The sequence below is a fragment of the Haliotis rubra genome, unplaced genomic scaffold (assembly GCF_003918875.1).
Source record: "Haliotis rubra isolate DU_JTF1 unplaced genomic scaffold, ASM391887v1 Scf6, whole genome shotgun sequence".
NCBI lineage: Eukaryota > Metazoa > Mollusca > Gastropoda > Lepetellida > Haliotidae > Haliotis > Haliotis rubra.
In genome coordinates, this window is record NW_025767301.1 from 93,660 (window position 1) to 108,988 (window position 15,329).

General features: G+C 40.0%; 1 protein-coding gene across 1 annotated transcript; it reads left to right on the plus strand.

Annotated features, from left to right (window-relative positions):
* The first annotated feature begins 2,639 nt into the window (after window positions 1-2,639).
* LOC124255396 (neuronal PAS domain-containing protein 4B-like) lies at window positions 2,640-15,085 on the plus strand. The gene is made up of 10 exons (XM_046689305.1): window positions 2,640-2,801; window positions 3,210-3,376; window positions 3,841-3,905; window positions 5,947-6,036; window positions 6,298-6,483; window positions 10,112-10,302; window positions 10,742-10,848; window positions 10,998-11,154; window positions 11,382-12,781; window positions 12,977-15,085. The coding sequence occupies exons 1-10, from the start codon at window positions 2,755-2,757 to the stop codon at window positions 13,006-13,008; spliced, it is 2,442 nt and encodes an 813-aa protein (XP_046545261.1). The 5' UTR covers window positions 2,640-2,754; the 3' UTR covers window positions 13,009-15,085.
* Window positions 15,086-15,329: the final 244 nt, after the last annotated feature.

Consider the following 15,329-nt stretch of genomic DNA (forward strand, 5'->3'; position numbering starts at 1 on the left):
TGTAGTCTTTGTTAATTTCACAGTTATCCTGCTTAATTCTAATGTTGACCATAAATTCATTTCACCTGAAGAACACATGCACCACCCTATATCAGTTCAACGTACGCTTGTTTTTTATTTCGTTCTGATAAATTCATAACAATTGTCATAATCTACCTTGTTATCAACGCAGGAAAGGCGACAGAGTGGACGCCCATGTCACGAGCTATCATGTTTGAACCTATCTTTCACAGGGCGGGACACAGATCCCATTGGCTGTGAAGAGGTCCGAAAAACAAACCTTATCACTGTCCGATCAGACATGCGATTTACAGTGCACCAGTACATCGCCCTCGTGGATTGTGAATGAGATCGATTATTTCGATAAACTGATTTTAACATTTGGGACTCACTGTTCAGTTCTATAAATGGTGCCAAACTGACCATGCCATATATATAGTCTGTACCACCTATTTTAGGTGTATCTGAGCAAATTGTGAATTTGAGTGTAAGTAAAGTTAAGGCGAAGGGTTGATACGTATCCTACTTCCAATCTTATTTTATCTGCATCGGGGAAAACCAAAATGATATGGTTGTTTGTTTAGTTAGACGCCAGGTAGATACAAGCATGTCAATGAACCAAATACAAGCATGTCCATGAACCAAATACAGGCATGTCCATGAACCAAATACAAGCATGTCAATGAACCAAATACAAGCATGTCCATGAACCAAATACAAGCATGTCAATGAACCAAATACACGCATAGAAAACTACGTTTTATGCCCAAAGGAGTCAGCTTCTTCAGGTAACAGAGACTGAGATTGAATAATCTCTATTTCACGTTTCCTTTTTTCGTACTATTTTGAGGGAGTTGACGTTTTACGTTCCCTTTTCACTTGCTATTTGGAGGGAGTTGACGTTTTGCTTCCCTTTTCACTTGCTATTTGGAGGGAGTTGACGTTTTGCGTTCCCTTTTCACTTGCTATTTGGAGGGAGTTGACGTTTTGCTTCCCTTTTCACTTGCTATTTGGAGAGAGTTGACGTTTTGCGTTCCCTTTTCACTTGCTATTTGGAGGGAGTTGACGTTTTGCTTCCCTTTTCACTTGCTATTTTGAGGGAGTTGATGTTTTGCGTTCTCTTTTCACTTGCTATTTGGAGGGAGTTGACGTTTTGCGTTCCCTTTTCACTTCCTATTTGAAGGGAGTTGACATTTTGCGTTCAATTTCTACTTCCTAATTTGAGGGAGTTGACATTTTGCGTTCAATTTCTACTTCCTAATTTGAGGGAGTTGACATTTTGCGTTCAATTTCTACTTCCTAATTTGAGGGAGTTGACGTTTTGCGTTCAATTTTCACTTTCTATTTTGAGTGCGTTGGTGCTCTGTGTTTCCTTTTCCCTTGCTATTTTGGGGGCGGTGGGGTAGCCTAGTGGTTAAAGCGTTGGATCGTCACGCCGAAGACCCGGGTTCGATTCCCCACATGGGCACAATGTGTTAAGCCCATTTCTGGTGTCCCCCGCCGTGATATTGCTGGAATATTGCTAAAAGCGGCGTAAAACTAAACTCAGTCAGCCAGTCTTGCTATTTTGAATGCGATGACGTTACTGACATCGGGATGTGTCTAAGTAGACGTACTCAGGTTTTATTTAGTTTGCATTGTATACTATACTGATACCATGAGGAGGTCTAACGGATTACAACAGTTACGTCGCAATGCAACATCGTCAACAGTCCATTATCTAGCAGCAATGTCGTTAGACTGGGTTTTTTTCCAGTACGTAGATCACGTACATATGTTTTGCAAATGATATCCACTTCTATATTACTTTGTAATTGTGTCTCTGAATGAACATTTCGCGTATCTAAACATTAAATATTTTGAAATAATTTCCACGTCCGTGATATTCCGTAGCAGTACGTAAATATCCATTTTACTCTCTGGGATCCACCATTAATATATATATTCATTCACTCCTTCTGGAACAAATTCTTATTTCTCCTGACCAATGAATAAAATATATCAAATAGACGATCGCTTTACAAACAACATATACGTGTTCATTTGTCAATAACAATCTATATATGCTGTTTATGATCTGATCATGATAAACGTGTTGATGTGGGTTGATATATATAATACAAGAAACGCATTTCGGACAAATTGTGAATAAAAGTAATTCCTCACACATTGTAGGCGGGTGTATTTTTTTTATCGTGACGAAATTGTTTGGTATCCTGAATTTAAGTCCGAAATATATTTCCATGCTGTTGTTTTACGGTGGATGCTGAAATCGAAATATTTCATGAAGCAATGACAATGAATGTGATTTTCAGTCATGTAAACATACAGTAGGACACAAACAAGGGAATTTGACATACGGCGTGTAGCTTTAACTCCTACACTAAGATTCTGTGAAGCAACAAACTGTTTTCATTTTGCCTGTTGTCTGTAAGCTCCTGTCTCCCGGAAATGAATCCATCGCTAAACACTTACTATAAGCCACACAAATGCCTGTAAAAGGGAATTGCTCGTGTCAAGGCCACTCTCCAGCTAACGCAAGCGAATCCGCCATTCAACAGGCAGACGACACGGCTTAGCCAATCAGAATCGTCACGTGACTAGCGAGGAACTAAAATCGACAGGTATGATGTCACTGAGCTCAAAGCTTGTCCGGCTTCACGAGAAGGTAGAGCGAGAAAAGACGGCTGGTCCGTCTTAAGCCGAGTTCCTAGGATTTTTATTTTTTAATGTCTTAGAGTTTACACACACACAATGGCTCCAAGTCCTGTAGAAGAGCTGGTTCTCTATGATCTTGATAGGTAAGTGTTGTTTGATTTGACGTGTGGGATACGGGATTCTACGTTGTGTGAATGTGTGTGTGTACAGTGAGGTGCTTTCATTTCTACCACACACGCCCACGGGTTTATGGTCGATACTCTCGTCGGATACCTATTTGTCTATATACACGGGGTGTTTATTTTGACTATCGATGTGAGTCTAGTCTATTAACTCGACGTATTTGCTCAATCCCAGGAGGTTTACTTGCACCACTCCTGGAATTAACTTTATCTCTTTTTTCAGGTTGACATAACAAACTACTAAAAAGCTATAAACATTACTCTCCCACGTTCCAAACGGTTTCAAATCGCCCGATTCCACTCATTAAGTCGATCTGGATAGTTTCTGTTGTCATCAGAAATAGTTTAATAGTGTTTTATTTTGTTCAGATCCAACAAAGGGGCTTCAAAACAACGGCGAGATCAGATTAACGCTGAGATAGCCGTCATGAGAGACCTGTTGCCCCTTCCCGAGTCCGCCCGTCAACGCTTGTCCCAACTTCAAATCATGTCCCTGAGTTGCGTTTATATTAGGAAATGCAACGTACTTGACAAATGTAAGTGGAAATAATTGTTCTGTTTTGATGTCAGAACGTATAGAAAATTGTAAAAAAGTGCTTCTCATTTTAAAACGTATTTTTAAGTAACTTTATGACATGTCATCATTTTCATTCGAATTTAAAGGTACTTAAAATGCTGTCTTGATATTTGTTCTGGTCAAAACACGTTTATATATACTTAAAAACAGTGTTGATAAGATTAAATGTCTAAACTCTATGTATAACATTTGGTAAAAGCCTGTACCTATCTCTTCGTACAACACTGTCTGGACATGTTTTGACCACTTATTTCAACTCGAGTGACGTATTGTGTTGATAACTTATTTATCAATGTTATGAAGTTATTTGGGGAAAACAAGACTGAAATAAGTAACATGATATCTATGGAGGTCATCGAATTAGAATTTAGTTTAATGACGTTTTAAGGTCTTGTTTCACGAGAACTTGTTTCCATCTTTCAGTGTTTCGATCCAGTCGCCAGCCTGGAAAAGACAACCTCAACGTTCCCTCGTGTGATTTTTTCCAGGTAAGTTTGAAGTTCGTTTTCCAAATCTCCCCGGATTTCACTCTACCTTGCCACTGTACCTTTTATTTACGTTCGCTATGCCACTCTCTCCGCGTCCGTGGCCTGAACAATCCCAGGTTGCGCTTAGTAATACCGCTATTTATACTCGACCGGTTTGGCGGGCGGCAACAGACCCCGCTTTGAGAAATCTGTCGGTCTGTGTCCGGGACATTTCCCAGTTATTCGCTTATTAAATATCACAATATGAAAGGACAATTTACGTTGATCAGTTAATCGTATCGCTACATGGGGTCAGAACTGTTACTGAGCTGAAAGTTGTCGATTAACTTTGCCTAGATGTGTATGTTCTATTCTTAGATATTTGACGTCATATGGGTATCAGGTTAACAGTTTAGGTATACGGCCACGGTTTAAATTCTTGTCGGAATGTTTCACAAGTGAGCAATAAAAGCAGATGCCAGGGGTTATTGCGAGGAGGACCTCAGACACTGTGACGTCATTTCTGCCATCTGACACGTTGATATGGCCTTTTAATTACCCCATTGTGCCACTCACAGTTTAATGAAATTGTTCTAGTGTGGCAACTCGCATCTTATTTTCTGCTTAAGGCGTATTATTTTGCTATACAAACAACTTTGAAATTATTTTTTCAAATTGAGTATAAATGAACTTTGTAAAGCTGCTGCCTATTTCATATTCGTTTTCGGCACTATGACCTCATGTTTCGTTGAAATGACACCTGTGTGAATGCCATTCTAATTTACCTGCGTGAAGTAATTTTATCGATGTTTAAGTGTGGAAACGTTGTGAATTTCCCCTGTCGTGCCATATCTTCCTGGTAAAGGTATTGATTTTTCTAGCTAGATAGATACTATTCTTTATACGCACACTAGGGTCGATTGACGAGCTCGCGGGGTATTTATGAATTTATCGACGTACACATTGTGGCGCGATGACGCATCAATACCTAGATCGCCTGATATCTACAAGTGTCGATTCCCTGCAGTACGAACGAATGAAATCTATTGATTTTGTTTTAGCTATGGCTCATTGGGACATTTATGGTGGTTTTATGCAACATGTATGCTATATTAACGCCTTAGATATTATTGTTTGTATCTCGTATATTATTTAACTGGCATTTTGACTTGGGCCTTGTTGGCATTTCTTTAAAACATATCTTAAGTAAGTAGATACATTGAGTATATTTCAAAAGAAATTAAACCCAAACAAATTCAGCAGACTGGTATTTGTTAAAGACAAAATGTCTGATATTGTGATGTATTATTAATTGACCTCATTGCGATAGTAGTTTCATACTGATAGCAAGGGCAAACAGTATTGAATGCGAGAGATAGCCATATTTGGGGAGTGGAAAAGTCAAATGTTATCACGTCAGTTACCAAAATGTGGAGCCCGTGCGTTCCAGAACTCAACAAGGACCAGTAGATAACAACAAACATATGTAGAAAATCTCATAAAAGTGGGACCACAATCTCTTTGCTTTAAAGATAGGCCAACAGCGAACCCACATATGCAAGCAATTGTAGGTGACCTTTTCCACGTAGTTAGATAAGCCCACCAATCTAGGAGGTTGAAGTTTAATACGATAAAACCTGCTCACAGTCTGTCCTTGTTGCTGAGGTAGAACTGTATTTTGAAAACGCCCCCTCTGCTTTCCATTACCACAAGCATTGTAGTCTGAGAGAGGAAACGTAGCTTGGTGTTTGGCATTATACGTGAAAGTTGGTTGGTGATATATACCAAACTCTGACTCAGTCACACACACGCACGCACGCACGCACGCATACACACAAACACATAGTATCATCAAATGCATATGTGCATTTAAAAGGTATACATACAATAGCTGTGTACACTCTCTTACAGGTGATACTCAAATGTTGTGTTTATAGCATTATGTCATGTCATAGGTGCATCTATCTTCAGATTCAGTTTGTATTGTCCTTACATGTAAATAGCATACCGATTATTACATCAGAAACAAGGAAAAGACTTCAACATATTTATTTCCTTCCAGGCTCTGACTGGCTTTTTGTTGATCGCAACCAGGGAAGGAAAACTGGTTTATATCTCAGAAAATGTGACCGACTATCTGGGTCATTCTATGGTGAGTATCAAAATAGCATTGTTCCCGAAAATTATTGAGTTCGTACTTTGTCGATATTAATTTTCGTCCTGAAAGTATATATTACATTTCTTATTAAAAATATTCTTATTAAATATTGAAAAGGGAAAGTTAGGATAGGATAACTTTCAGAAAACACAACCAAACATCATGCAATAGTGTGTATGTCGATTATGTTGTGTAACTAAAGATGGTGATGTTAACCTCAGTCATGACTCACAGTAAACCTCTTGTACATTTCAGGTTGACATGAAGACCCAGGGGGACAGTTTGTATGACATTGTGGACAAGCGTGACCACGGGACGGTACAGGCCCAACTTCTACAGGCAGGGACAGACAGCGAGGGGGACACGCGGGACGTGGCCTTCTTCTGTCGCATGAATATGTCCAGGAGTCTAAAACGCCAGGCTGGTTTCGGGGATGTGAAGGTAAGCTTCACTCCCTTCTTTTGGAGAGTATGTGGAATGAATTTCATGGATTGTTTTTGTTTCTTTACAAAACCATCCAACATTTGATCTAGAACTGTGAGAATCAAAGACGGTGCGATTGTTTTTTATACTCTGTTGCCTCGCCTTTTTTCTCGATGACCAGGAATAATGTTATATAGGTGAGCTTCAAAGCCACCAACCATTATTCTAAATTTAATATTTTGTGGGCGAAAGTTTAGTTTGGGAACCGTGTTCATTAGGTATCAGTGTCAACAGGTTTAGCATGGGAGTGAAATTTCCTTTGCTGTTGTTAGCACTGTTTTAGAATTAAGTAGGCAGATTGGAAGCGTATGATACTTCGTTCAATTTAGTTTAGGCTTGGATGGTTACACAAATTCTTTGTATCAGGTGGGTTACTGATCCATGAAACCGAGCGGAATATATCAGGGTTGATAGAAAACACATGCATCTATCGCTTGCGGTTCAGAAGTGCATGTTGATGTGCTGAAACCTAACGTAGAAGTTCGTTCCACTCCAGTAACAAGAATAATTGGGAGCAAAATATTTCAAAGTCTGTCATGCGGAATTCAGCGTGTCAGATTTCACTTGCTTTTCGGTGGGATAACATTCTACAACAGGCCGCATTTTCCCTACACCAACGTGTTTACTTAGGAGTCCCATACAGAGGTCATGTGAAAGTTTTAAGTGAGAAACTAGCAAGAACCTGCACAGGAAACGTATAACAAGATAATACTTCAAACTCCTGATATAAAAATGAACACTGGTAAATGAAATTACATGGATAATAATGTTTTTTGAAACAAGACGGGTCACCACGTTTCCAACAAAGCTGACAATCAAAGTGAGCATCCCTTTGATATTGGGCTAGGCTATCTGTTAATCCTGTAAGACAATATCTGTCATAATTTTGTGTCAGTCTAATGACGTTGATGCATTGATTACAAGTTAGTGGGAAGAAATACAGAGGTCGCGCACTGCGATACATAACGATACCCCTGACATGCCGATCATTATGACGGATAGAAGACGGCTATTGGCAATCTCACAGCCGTTTGATGTACCTCACAACAGAGGATTCTGACACCTGCCTTCATCAACAGCTCGTATACAAGTCTTTCTTTTGTTCACGGCCGTAATAAATTTGGTAGTGTAATTGTTCCAGTTACCACGGACAATAGGTTATGGTTTTATAGGAGATATAGAGATTATTAACCGAGTCTGTTTCCGTATCATTATCATATATTAGGAATAAGAATCGTATAATTGAATAATATTTTTTTTGTTCTTAATATATGATATAAATGAAACGGAAGCACAGGAGGTTAATAATCCCTTTATCATAAAATGTCATTCTTAAAATTATTTTTAAAAAGAAGCAAAAAAGAGCATTCACGTAAGAATACTTAGCGGTGCACCAAGGTGAAGGTCGTTCATGACAGCTGCATATGGTTGTGACTAGTCGCTAATAACTCTTGCTTAAACAAGATCTTTCTGTTTAAAAGAACAACAGAATCGGGCAGTTTTCAACAAAACATTTTTAATATGTGTATTGACCCAATTTGCATATTTATCAAATTTGGATACCAAATTTATCAGATTGCTTTATTGCACAGGTAACACCCTCCATCATATTATAAATAGAGTTATTCAATGTGAAGAGCTTTCCTGATAAACACTCACCATATATGTTAGCAATGACTTGTGGATTCAGTGAAACCTCAGTACTTGTAACTCGATACATATATGTTACGCGATGCTCTCTGTATTTCAACCCTCACAGCAGGACCTTCTAATGCTGTTGGGTTATGAGTACAATTACTGTCAAATGTATCATTTGATGTGGATTACCATTTCTGTTAGGCGTGCTGGTTAATACACTCAAGTTGGGTACTTACAGTTCAATTTATGCTTCAAATAGTACAGTTTTCTTTTCCTTGTAAATTGTTTATTCATTATCTTTTGGTACGTAACCAGGGATTTGAGTTTTGTTTTGAGTTTGAAGTGAATATTTTCTTCAACAATCCCTTATGAAATTGTCCACCCTTTTCAAAACATGCACTGTATTCAGACCACGCCGTTGTAATTTCGCACATGTATGTATATTCACACACACACACACACACACACGTCTATACTAAAGTTTGACCTAAGTGTCGGTGATAAATGAAACTCGGTATGTTACCATGGCTACACTGACGTCATAACAGCGAACAACTTCTTGATAGTCTGACATAAGGGAGAATCATCGCCCATTTTTCTAAACTGACACACTAAGTCGCCTGTGACACACAAACGCTATAAAAACGTTATATTTATTCAAAATGCCTGCGTCACTTGAAATCTAAATATGAAGACTTTTAGTTTAAGGGGACATAATACTGCCGTGTCATGCTCTACTTGACATCGAGACTAGGATTTATGGCCATTCTTCGAAGAGGGAAACAATTTAAGCCATTGTCAAGCGCTGCGCTGCTTTCCTAACGGAAGCAATATTTTATGTGTCATATGTCGTATGAGCTGTGGCTTCACAACACTGCGATGTAGAATAGGAAACAGTGTTGACAAGTGATATTTAGACAGTCATTACCAGTCATACATGGTGAACTAAATTAATAATAAAACTGAGTAATTAAGAAACACTTCAGACGATAAATGTTAGATTAATGTGTATTGTAGTCCCTATGGTAGTACTTAATAGTTTAAATGAAAATTTCTAAAAAAACTATAAATAGCCGACTGCCTAGACTTGCCTCTTAAAATGATAGAATTATTATATTTCTATGGGCTAGCATTCAGTACAGCCTTGGATCAAGGTTATGAGTATCGTACATAAATAAATGCATCCATTAGTGCTTCTGGCTCCAGACTTCTGTGAAGTCTTATATAAATCCTAGGCGTTGCTCCACCATATTTACTCAGTACATATCAATGTGTGCACATGTCATTATCAGCGATCCCGCATACAGTGGGTTAACTGTTACATATATAATGCTGACACAGAACACGTGGTGATCCAATCTATGTCAGCTAGGTAACAGCCTGTCCCGTCGTGCTCAGATGGAGCTGGTCTCTTAGCCCTAGGCTTGCTATCTATATCGCCCTTGTCAGAGTGATGGAGTATAACTAAACTAAGACGGGACTTTACTTCTTCCCACTTTATAGTTTAGATTGATGTAGTTTATATGTGTCAAGATACTGGCTTTATGCAGCCATGGCCCCAGGAGTAACTTTATCCCCCAAGAAACGATAACTAAACATCTCTATATATAAACGATATGATGTCAGCTAGAGACATGGGCTTCTAGTTTTACCGCTTACAGAGAAGGGAGTGTTATGTAATAGCGGTCACATGAGCAGTTCTACATGTGTAACGCGTTAGTGTTGTCTCTGTGAAAAAACTGGTTGATGAAATACTGCCTGTCTACTTAAACCGCTTGATGGCGGCTGGTTGCTGCAGGGATAAAGCAAGCATAAATATATTCAATGATAAATGAATTTTACAAAACGCATGATCAAATCGAAACAGTTGTATCATTTCTATTTTGGATTTTGAAGATGAACCTATTCTTTTTCGTTTGTTTGATTGTTCGTATTTTTCCATTGACAGGTGATGTATGTGAAGGGTCACTTCGTGTCTCACCCTGGCCCGGAGTCGAGCAGTGAGCAGCAGCTGGTATTCATGGGAACATGCACACCTCTCATCACCCCCGACTTAAAAGAAAATCTGATCCAAAACAACACGATGGTCTTCAAGACAGTCCATCAGCTCGATCTCAGCTTCTTGGAAGTTTCACACACGTAGGTTTTCCACACACAAAATTCGACTTGCTCCCTGACGATCAGTCAAACGTTCGATTTCAATTGTTCACGTCACAACTCGCAGGTTTTGTGACCCGGATACATACAATGTCGACAAGCTATATGAACAATTTTGTCATGCATCACATGATCTGGGTTGGACTTTTATAGCTCAGTCGGTAGTCTTGAGAAATACTTATCATTGATATCGGAATAGTCACTGAAAGATCTTAACATATCCAATCAGTAGCTGTATCATTAGTCAATATCTTTCCTTGATAGATGGTAATGGTGGACATGATTCTAAGTAACAGGTACCTTTGTATGACTCCTGTCAGTGTTTGGTTCAAATTGAAGCTTTTACCGCTTATTGCTTGAATATTACTGAGTGAGAATAAACACGAGTCCTGTATAGTAAACATATTGATTATTTTTTCAGGGCCGAGTACCACCTTGGGTACAGCAATGGGGAACTGTTCCGTCGATCTTGGTACAGTCTTCTTCATCCCGAGGACCTGCAGGAGGCCAGAGATAAACACGTGCAGTGTAAGTAGGCCCTGTATTGCACACTGCTGGTTCTATTTCCATAAATATAATCCATAAATATAATGAAGTCAGTCACACTATGCTTTGCTCGGTTACTGTTATTTACAGCATTGTGAATGAAACTTTTCATTTTACGTCCTTGTTTCCAGTGATCCGCTCCAATCACGAGATGGGATGCATGATGATTGTGAGAATGATCCGGGCAGATAATTCCATCTTCTGGGTGAATGTTGTCATGCATATCAAGCAGGCGTCTGTATCCAACAGCGATGACCCAGTCATCGTGTGCGTCAACCAGGTTATCAGGTGCGTTCGATTTCCTCTCTAATAGACCTTAATTACACCTGAAAGCTAGCCTCGCGCGTTATTGATGATCATTATTTTAGTGTTGTAAAGGCTTTATGATCATGTTGTTGAGCTGATTGGCATTTCGCGAACAATAATGTATCTTGTTTGGCTATTTAGTAGTTTTGAGTTAAATATTATATACTGTCGTTGTGAATTTCTCATGATTGTGTATACTTTCATTTCAGCGAGCAAGAGGCGTACCAATTCAAACTGCAGAGTCAGATGTTCCAGTTCTATCCTCCACGCGGTGAACCCTGGCAACAAACAGTGCCATGTCCAACTATGGTTCAAGAACAGGACACCAGGTGGCTTCAACCCAGTTCTGGCTTCCAGGCCTCTACCAGAATGAGGACAACACAGGCTGGACCTGTTTATGCTCCTCAGAGTGGCTGCCAGACTGGAACTTTTATGCCTTACATCGACCCAAGACTGAGGCGAGGTGATCAGCTGAAAAACGGTGGATCTGGTCAGACTGAGCGATTGAAGGAGATGCTGAAGAGAAAGATCAAAGGACCCTGTAAACCAACAGCTAAGGTTCCAAGACTCTCTCCCAGTGGGAATGATGACAAACTCTCTGGTCAAGGTTTCGATTTCGGTTCAAGTAGTTTCATGATTCCCAACCTGGATAATTTCCGTGATTCCTTCCCAGCACTCTCTGTCGCTCAGGGCGGATGGGCTGAGCCTACACAGGTGATCTCTCAGAGTAACAACGTTTTCTCTGCAGTGGCTCTCCAGCAAAAGAAGAACATCTTGATGGAACCCAGTTCACTCAGTCCAGGCTCTATGCTACAGGAACAAGTGGTTCCTGATGTCAATGCCCTCCCAGAATCTTATCTGACACCAGATCCATCCCCAGCCTCCTCGCCTGATCCAAACAGCAAGGTCTTCAAAGTTGATGTAATCACTCCATCTAAGTCAACTCCGTTATGCCCCAAGACTATCATCGATGAGCTAAAACAACTGGCCAACTGCGGACCGAAGATAAAATCTGAACCTCTGCCCACAACACCCGCCAAGAAGAGGAAAGAACTTCCAGTCATCGATCCATTTGAAATTGAGTCGTTCTTTTGGGATTTTGACATTTCTAAACCAAACCTACAGCGTCCTGAAGATGCCAAGGTCAGCCTTCCATGTCATGAAGTGTCGAAGAAGGTTGAGAGCATCCAAGTCAAACCCAAGAAAAACCTTCCACTGATCGACGCAACGGAGCTAGAGGAATTCTTCAACCACTTCAATGGGGAAAACACTCCATATATTGACGCCCAGATGTTGGTCGACTCTGCGGGGACCTTCTTTGAGCAGCAGGCTCTGGTCAAAGAAGAAGATTGCCACCCGGTTATCAAAGTTGAATGCTCTAATAGCCCAGCTTCTCAAAGTATGTCTCCATTTTCAATGACGTCATGTGAATTGTCAGAGGAAGAGGAGCTTATTGAGGAGCTTGCATCTACCCCGATGGAGATGACCCTGTCTGTGACCGTCAAGGACGAGTATCTGCCTCTCAGCACCCCAAAGCCATGTGGGTCCTACGAGGAGGAGGATTTCTTTCAAATCCAGAAACTGCTGACATCCCTGGCTCCAACTAGTGGTAGGTACCACTGCGAAGTTTCAATTTAATTAATTTAAATAACAACAGCAATAACAACACTATTAAGAACAATCTTCTTTATTATCTTATGTTATTATTTATTAAATGTATTCATATTAACGTCCCAGCTTCATGACAGTCTATTACTTGTGCAAAGAACTAAATACTTACGATTGTCTTTCTCTTTTTCCACAGGCGCCATTGCTCTATCTGAAGAAACCCAGTAGGCCAAGTGTGTAAGCTTGACTTACAACTGTTATTTAGTGTATGGCATATTGCCATGTCAACAACACCCCGCTTGGACAGTTGTCCATTTGAGGTGTCGCTGCTGGTCAGCCATATATAATTATTACATCCCGCTGGACGGGCCTTGTTGCCATGCCAACATATATGGACCCTGAATATGTCGCTGCTGGACAGTCACGTGTTGATTTGGCGCTTTGAGCAGCCTTACTTCATGCTCCCCTGCAGGTCAGGCTATGTGCTGAGTGCTTGAAGCACTGGACTTTTTCGTGCTAGTCTACATGGACTTTAGTAACTTGAGACAATACGTCTTGAACAGCCCTGTGAGAAGGTCGATGATTTAGTGCACTGACTTGAGTTTGCATTCTTGAAGACTACTACTAGTAGAGATTTGGTTTTGTTGGGAAGATTGTGTTTGTTACTAGTTACAAACAAAGCATCACTGCATTGAATGCACGATGGTACTCACTTTGTTAGCATTTTATTTGGTATATTGTTATTGTTTGTACCGGTTATCTGTCACCTCATGTCATGTTTTATACACAAACTGCTGGTCAGTAAGTCACCATGCCCTGCAGGTCAGTGGTTAATAATCATTGCAGGTCATTGATTATCTTGTTAATTACCTTTATAATCACATTGTATTCATCTCATGTCATGCCCTCATCGTAATACTATTTGAATGTATATTATACATTTACCCGTTGGATATAAGAGCTACAGCTAATTACCAGAACGTTCTTAGATGTACGCGCTGCATTATATCGTAAAGAACAACCGATATAATGTCATAACACATCCCCACTACCGATATAATGTCATAACACATCCCCATTATTCATTAACCCAGACTCAGTGACCAACGTGTTGATACGTCGCCGGTCGACAGCAATTATATTATTGATTAATATACAGTCATTTAACCTATATGGAGGCAAGGTTATTTATCAACTCTCCCATGAGATTAGATGTTTCCAATCCAGTGTATATGAGCTCCTTTGTATAAGTCAACTTCATCAGCTGTTTTCGCATTCCTGTGTTTTTGGTCCGTAGCCATGTTGTTTAGTTCCCATGCATGCTATTTTTGTGTAGAAGATAAACTTTGTCTAAGGATGGCATTCCGAAAGGGACAATATCTTTGTCACAGAAAGAGGGTAAGGTGTAGTTCCCATGAACATGAGCCGGTCTCATGTAGTGGGAAAGGTACTTTACACGTTTCAAATTTGGATCTTTAGGGAGTAACTGGAGACGTCAAACTTCTTAATCAGTACCAGTGTACCGAGCCGGTCTCGTTCTGGGATTGACATTAGGAAGTTTGAGGTGATCAGTCTTTCCCTCTAAACCAATAAGAGCAATATTTCATGTTTGTGTATTTTCCTTATCAGTCTACTGAGGGTGCGCGATGTGGTCAATGTTGAAATATTCTCTTCTATCCAGTGTTGATTAACATTGACACGTGTGTTTAAATGGCTGGCCTGTTTAAGCGTTGTGTTGTCTTGTTGATCAATACTGCGACTGCCCGATCATGGCAACGTGATACACTCGAAAAGCGGTTGTACTAGGCTGGTTCTAGCTCCAACTGTTGAGTGGAAAAGGGCTTCAGTTTCTCGCCTCCACGCTTCATGCTTTATCAAGATGGCGTCTTGATTGTGAGTCAAGCAGACGGCGTTTTGAAAAGATGTTTTGTCGCGGCTGCAAACTCCCGCTGTTTTGCTGTCGCTTACTGCCTCAGAAACAGCTGTTGAAGTTGACATTAGCACAAAAAGTGATTTGAAATGGCAGTGCCTTGGAATTTTTGCCAAAGTGCTTTTTTGAACGAGATATATTTTTGAGATAATCTTCGTTGTAGAAAACACTTGTAGATTTGACCAAGTGTGCATAGATGTGGTCGGGGCAACATGTCCACAAAGAAGGAAAGTGCCTTTGATATGAAATTTAATTTCTCCGAATTATGACGCTGATTCGTCATAATGACCACGTCACGGAACAGGCTTTGTACTGTTATCATGTTTGTTTGCGATGAAATAAGCTTAAATATTAAATAAATAATCTGTGTCATCATCGATATGTTGTGTTATTTTCATAACTTTCTACGCACTGAATGTCCTATACACTGTCACACTACAGCATTCTAGAATATATCTCTCTCCCCCCTCCCTCTGTGTTTCTGTGTGAGCTGAGATGGGAATGGGTGTGAGTTCAAATAGTTTTCGTTGCTATTCACTCTGAAGATCGGATTAATGGTGTTGTCTTACTTATAGTGTCAGTCAATTAAGTTCACATTTCTTCCCCCTATCACCGATCT

Excerpts from the sequence above, each read along its gene's own strand:
- LOC124255396 (XM_046689305.1), top strand. The coding sequence starts at position 2,755 with ATGGCTCCAAGTCCTGTAGAAGAGCTGGTTCTCTATGATCTTGATAG. Across the intron at positions 2,802-3,209 it reads GTTCTCTATGATCTTGATAG|ATCCAACAAAGGGGCTTCAA; the intron begins GTAAGTGTTGTT and ends TATTTTGTTCAG. Across the intron at positions 11,155-11,381 it reads TGCGTCAACCAGGTTATCAG|CGAGCAAGAGGCGTACCAAT; the intron begins GTGCGTTCGATT and ends CTTTCATTTCAG.